Source organism: Miscanthus floridulus, chromosome 2 (genome assembly GCF_019320115.1).
Source record: "Miscanthus floridulus cultivar M001 chromosome 2, ASM1932011v1, whole genome shotgun sequence".
NCBI lineage: Eukaryota > Viridiplantae > Streptophyta > Magnoliopsida > Poales > Poaceae > Miscanthus > Miscanthus floridulus.
Window position 1 is genome coordinate 111,656,013 of NC_089581.1, and position 6,000 is coordinate 111,662,012.

Genomic DNA, 6,000 nt, shown 5'->3' on the forward strand with positions numbered 1-6,000 from the left:
CACAGGCGGTAAGACTCTACCACTTGTACCAGGCCCGCCCTTCAACAACATGTATCTCTCATGAAAAAAAATTGAAACCACCTAACTCATGTATATCTCATAAGTCATAACTGCCACACTATTTTCCCAAATATTAAACCAAAAAAGAGTCACAATGAACCAAGACCAAGCTACAGCTTTGCATAATAAAACACACAAGAAGATGTCAGAAGGCTTGGTAAGCAAAAGGCAAAGCTCTAGTAGACAACAACATGCTGTAATACATTGCAACTATTATTAAATAATGTATTGTCCAATGCAAATGTGTTTCTGTATAAACTTAGGAACACAAAGCAAGAAAAGCCAACACTTACCAAAAAGCACAGCAGCTAATTTAAGTTGTGCATCTGGATACTTCGGGAAGAACTTGTATTCTTCAAACAAATTTGAGATCATGCAGTTGAAAATTGATAGCTCCCTGTTTACCCATAATAATATTATCAAATAAAGACATCAGCAAGTGAACAAACAGAATAGACAGAATTCAACATTAAAACAAGTCATCGCGGACAAAAAGTGAAGATGTTGGCAGTTGTTTCCAGAATATAACTCAAACAGCTAATTTACATGACTGTGTATGCAAATAAACAAGTCACTTGATACATGCCCGTGCATTGCACCAAGGTCACGATTTTTTGAACTGAACTTCAATAATCGGACATGGACGCGTGAGCTTCGAGGACTTCGTATCGGACGCGGACACGTGGATTCAGTCTCAATATTTAAAGCCACAACATAGTATGCATATAGTACAGCTTTCATAACATCTCAATATTTTTTATATAAAGGAATAGTCGCACAGCACCTCATTAAGCGTCATTTTATTAGATACCTAGTTTTGCAGTTTTGTTATGATACACACATTTGAGTGAGATAGGCAACAGATTAAGCAGAACAAAGATCAAGTAAGGAAAATTGAAAAAATGAAAAATACCTCTTGTCTTTTGATTCTTTGAAGCGTGCAAGCATCTGTATCATAGCATCAATGCTTATCTGTCCAGCAAACATCTGTTGAAAATAAATATTTGCCTGAGCTTCGATGTCTTCAGAACCTCCATCAGAAGAAGGCATGTCCCTTCCTACATCACCACGATTACTTGATTCATACACTGATTCAACTCTCCTTAGTTCATCCACCAGTTGGTTAGACAGCAGCTGCCCCGAGTGAGAACGAAGAACCTGTAAACGTACATCATTTGCTCATATGTTTACTCATTTGATTTGAAAAGTAAGTCCATAGACCATAACAAGAGCACAAATGAAAATAAGATAACTGAAACCTTTATAAATACAGGGCAAGAGTCCCAGCAGATATTTGAAAGAGTAGCTTGAAGATGTTGAATGGCACCTTCCATAGCATTATAATTTGTGCTTATCATAATCTCTTTCAAGAATTGAACACATTCCTGGGAATATAGTACTAGCATGTAAATCATAATGCCAAGCAGAACTAGCAGTACATATAGAAAATGAAAACATCTTCATGACTATGTAGCATGATTTGTGAAGTCATGTGTATTACCTCAAGAAAGGTCACTCTTTGTGCACTCAACTTTTCAGTCAGCCATTTTTCAAGATGGCTATGGTCCTTCCTAAAGGCAGCTGTAGCAAGTCTAATGCTAAATGCAAACGGGGTGGAATCAAGGACAGTAGCCAAGATCTGTTTCAGGGGGAAAATGAAAAAGGATTATGGTTCAAGCAGTAACTAAATCCTTTAATATCAGAATAAACTATTCTTGCACAGCCAATATGAATGCCGCATCCACCTACAAAAACTCGGTAATTAAGGCTAGTGTAAAAAAAGATCTTCAAAGTTCAAACAGAGCAGCACATAATTGGCTAATTGCTATTCTGCAATGTTTAGGACTTTAATCTACTACAAAACCGAAACACAACCCAAGGTTGCTTCTGTGAAGTGTTTAATTTTATGAGCTGATCCAATGTGGACCAAGCATCTTCTTTCAAACTTTCAACAGAAAACTGGCTCGTATATATTATCAATTCATAAGCCGGAGCCACCAGTGTGAAATGTATTATTAAATCCATTGTTGTGTTAATGCATGTTATCCACAGTTTAAACTTTAAGACTTGTATAGTACCCTCAGTCCTCACCATCACTTTAGCTAGTTTATAGTTTTAACATTTTTTCCTGTAGTGTTAACAGACTAGTTTAGCAGTCAAGAATTGCCATTAGCATAAATCCAACTTAAACGGTCCATGTGACAAGTACAAGTTTCAAGTTTTTTATGACAATATTCACATGCATACAATAAGAATCAGCTTACCCAATTAGGACTTGTTAAATTACATGAAAAAACAGAGACAATTCAACTTGCAAAAGGGAATTGTAATAAGGTTGTTCAGTAGCCAACTCGCTACATAAGGGTCGTCTACTGTACTACCTTTAGGTCTTCACATATCTCAACAGTTCGCAGAAGACAACTTATGTCAGAATGAGCATCAACAAATCCTCGAAGAGTAAGGTAAGGGTTGATATGCCAGAGATAATTCATAAGACTGCTGTGCATGTTCTTCACCACATCAGGAAAAACACAAGATAACACTTCGTGCTGGATGAGATTATATGCAGTCTGCAAAAGATGATTAGAGTTCATGATAGTTAACAAATATGAATTACTCAAGGATGCAGCTAACAAATATTATTAGTTCTGAGACACTAAGGACTCAAAACTTACATTGATATGGCTAACACCAAGAAGTAACACTTCAGGACAATTGATCAGAGGATAATCAAGCATAGCTCGCACTGGCTTTGCATAGCCAAGTTCGGCAAGCTGACATAACACCTCAAGAAGGTCAAGGCAGTACCAAGCCTGGTTGCCTTGGTTACGATTTCCCAAGTCTGGAAAAGCCTAAAGAATACGACAAAGGTTATAAGTGTGCATGTTTATTAAGAAGCGAAAGTTTACAATATACTAGGATGAGATACCATCTTCCTGGTACAATGTGCGAAAGTAAATGTATCATTTGGCAATGCCACTGCATGTTTCAAGAATGACAGCTGTCCTTCTGTATTATTCCACAGTGACCCACAGATGGCATGAAGTGGGAATGGATCCTACATGATTCCATAAACAAGTCAGCTGAACAGTTTAGAAATCTAGTATCCAGAACAAGAAATAATGGTAAATACCTTGCAGGCTCGAGAATATATAGACATCAATAAACGAAAAGCTGCTTCATCAGGGATAGTGAAACCCTCATGATCAAGATTTTCTATTACATGTGTCCAGTTAGTTCCAGGTGCCTGCAGTTTGCAAGTACTGTAAAAGAAAGAAATGGAAAAAAAAAACAAATGAGCACCAAAAACAAAGATAGTCAAGTCTCACAATTTCAGTGATTGAATCCACAAGGACATCAATATTCCATGCAGTCAACTGAGATGAGTCAATTGTTTGGTTGTTCCCAAAAGCCGAAAGGAATACTGAATATGTATTTTGAGCTTCTCCAACACCAATACGAGTGCAAACAATCGCCCCTAGTAACTTAGAGATTGCCATATCATCAAGAGGCTCAAGGAGTGACAACATTTCTTTACAATGAGTAGTATCAGAAGTACATCCATATCCCAGTTTACTGATGATATCAGGCAGGCTTATTTGTTTTCCAATTTCAGATAGAAGGGAGTCAAAATCATCATCTGAGCTACCAATGCACATCTCTGTATATCTGTACAACACAAAGAAAGCAAAGAAAAATGTGTGAACAAGGCAACCTGATACATGGAACAAACATATATAAACGAGGCAACTCTGAAAACCTCAAAGAATTTGCTTGATCACTATTGGCTTGCTGAAGTGGGACAGGAAAATAGACTGGCCCCTCTTCGACATTTAATAGGGAAACAATCTTAGTAAAGGAGTCCATATGCTTTGAGAGGCCTTCAGTCTGAAGAAGAAACACAACAATCTCCTGGATCCGTTCATTTGATACAGAATGAGCATGGTTTGAGCATAACTCCTCAATTTGAGCAATTGTAAATTTTCTCCCTGCATAGAAAGAATCAGATAAGCATATCAAGGAAGTGAACTAATAGTTCACAAAGCAAATCTATTTCTAATAAAAAAAGCTTTCCGAAATCCAACTATTTACCTTCCAGGTTCAAGTCTGGATTCTCAGAATCTGAGAGAGCAAGTCCAACTCCAACCATCTCAGCTGCAGATAACTCAAGTTCATTGGACAGTGTTTCAAGGAACCCATCGCTGACAGGTATTGCCCTCAATGCTTCACAGAAACTGGTGCTGAAGTAGGGTTTATCCACACAATATCTGAAGATGGTGGCTACTAGATCATGTTTCAATTGGTGGTTCTTTGCCCCACCAATGTTCAAGAGCATTTCATCCACACAAACTTGAAGCAACAAAACACACCCATCAGGGCTACAATCCACAAGCTGAAACAATACCAATAATTAGTAAGAAACATGCTAAGAGTGTCTTCAGAGTTAGAGCAAACAAGGATACATGTTCATGTTAAAAAGGAGATTATGGCAGCTAAATCCTCAAAAACCATACATTACCCATAATATTAATGGCGTTTCTAAACATTGGATCGACAGTGGGCAGATTCTACAGAAACCCTAGATTAATCCTGACACACTAGTCATTTCTAAGCACGGGATCAACCATGGGCAGATCGTTTGCTGGATCCTGACAAGCCAAATTGCGAATCGGTCGTGCAACGCGCGCTCGATCTTAACGAAGCACGGACAGCTTGTCTACGGTTGGGGTAGGCAACTGATGCTGGAGTATTACCTGGGAGAGCTCGCGATATATGGGATCGAAGGTGGAGTCCTCGGCGCCCTGGATCAGGGCGCGCACCTCCGCGGCGACCGCGGGGTTGAACGGGATCATCCCGCCGGCAGTAAGCGGTGAACGAGGGCGGCGCGGCGGGATCGCTGCTGGTTTCTGCTTCTGCAAGCGCCAGGCGGAGAGAGCGCAGGCGAGGCGAGGCTGCGAGAGTGTCGCTGAGTCGTTGTGTCAGGCCGTGACGTCCTGACGGTGACGATGACTCCAGTCGAGGAAGCCAAAATGCGAAATGCAAATGCCGGGGGGGATGTTGCTCGCTCGCTTGCCGACATTTTACGTTTTCTTCCGGCCATTTCTTGATTTTTTTTAGAGGATCTGGATATTTATTTTTAGAAACGGTCCTCCCTCCAACCTTATTCATCAGCAATTAGGGCTCGTATCTTTTATATATTGAACCTGCGTCCAAATCGTGGCCCGCTAGCGTGCCACGTCACGGGTTTTTCGCGACCGTTCGATCGGGCATGCGGACGGCCCAGATCGAACGATCCGTGGTCATTTTATGAAAAACCCCTTCTATTTTTCGGAAATCAACCCGTGCTCCAGAGGCCCTCTCAAAATATTTTTTAAAAAACACCTCAGATTATATCCAAATCAACCCGAAGTCCAGAACGGATGGGCTCCGGGTTTTTTTTAAAAAAAAAGACCTTCGATTTATCGAAAATCAACCCACGCTCCAGAGACACTCTCAGCAATTTTTGCGAAAACCTCCTCAGATTTTTCTCAAATCAAAATACAGGCCACCTTTGATTATATCTCTTTTTTAAAAAAATAAATTAGCTGAAACCTTAAAATTGCATAGTAAATCACAGAAAAATTGTAAATTAGAAAATCAAGTTGATCTGAAATCCTAACGGGTATTAGTAAGGATTTTTTCATATAAACTTTTACCTATGCTTTTAAGAGGCAAATAAAATTATACCTTCATGATGATAAAGTCTCGAAAATACATAAAAATCATAAAATGAACAAAAAAATTTGCTAAGTTTCTCATCACTACACCTATATTCTTATTGTTACTGGCCTAATCGAAAAAGAAGACGCGGCAAAGCCGCGCCCGCATTTCTAGTAACCAATAGAAAGCTGCTAGCTGCGAGTTCTTAGAATTTACCATCAGCTAACTAAACAACTCATA

The 6,000-nt window shown here is 39.4% G+C and overlaps 1 protein-coding gene across 2 annotated transcripts in view; it reads right to left on the reverse strand.

Moving 5' to 3' along the window:
* The window catches only part of LOC136527830 (uncharacterized), a 28,537-nt gene extending 23,456 nt beyond the window's left edge, over positions 1–5,081 (reverse strand). For both annotated transcript variants that reach the window (XM_066520684.1, XM_066520676.1), the window contains exons 1-12: positions 4,815–5,081; positions 4,153–4,453; positions 3,821–4,049; positions 3,390–3,729; positions 3,194–3,307; positions 2,990–3,118; positions 2,736–2,912; positions 2,442–2,630; positions 1,562–1,699; positions 1,320–1,445; positions 974–1,218; positions 354–457 (exon numbers count right to left, since the gene is read on the reverse strand). In XM_066520684.1, the coding sequence (XP_066376781.1) occupies positions 354–457; positions 974–1,218; positions 1,320–1,445; positions 1,562–1,699; positions 2,442–2,630; positions 2,736–2,912; positions 2,990–3,118; positions 3,194–3,307; positions 3,390–3,729; positions 3,821–4,049; positions 4,153–4,453; positions 4,815–4,913 (2,191 nt within the window). In that variant the 5' untranslated portion in view covers positions 4,914–5,081. The remainder of the gene's footprint in view (positions 1–353; positions 458–973; positions 1,219–1,319; positions 1,446–1,561; positions 1,700–2,441; positions 2,631–2,735; positions 2,913–2,989; positions 3,119–3,193; positions 3,308–3,389; positions 3,730–3,820; positions 4,050–4,152; positions 4,454–4,814) is intronic.
* Between the last annotated feature and the right edge of the window lie 919 nt (positions 5,082–6,000).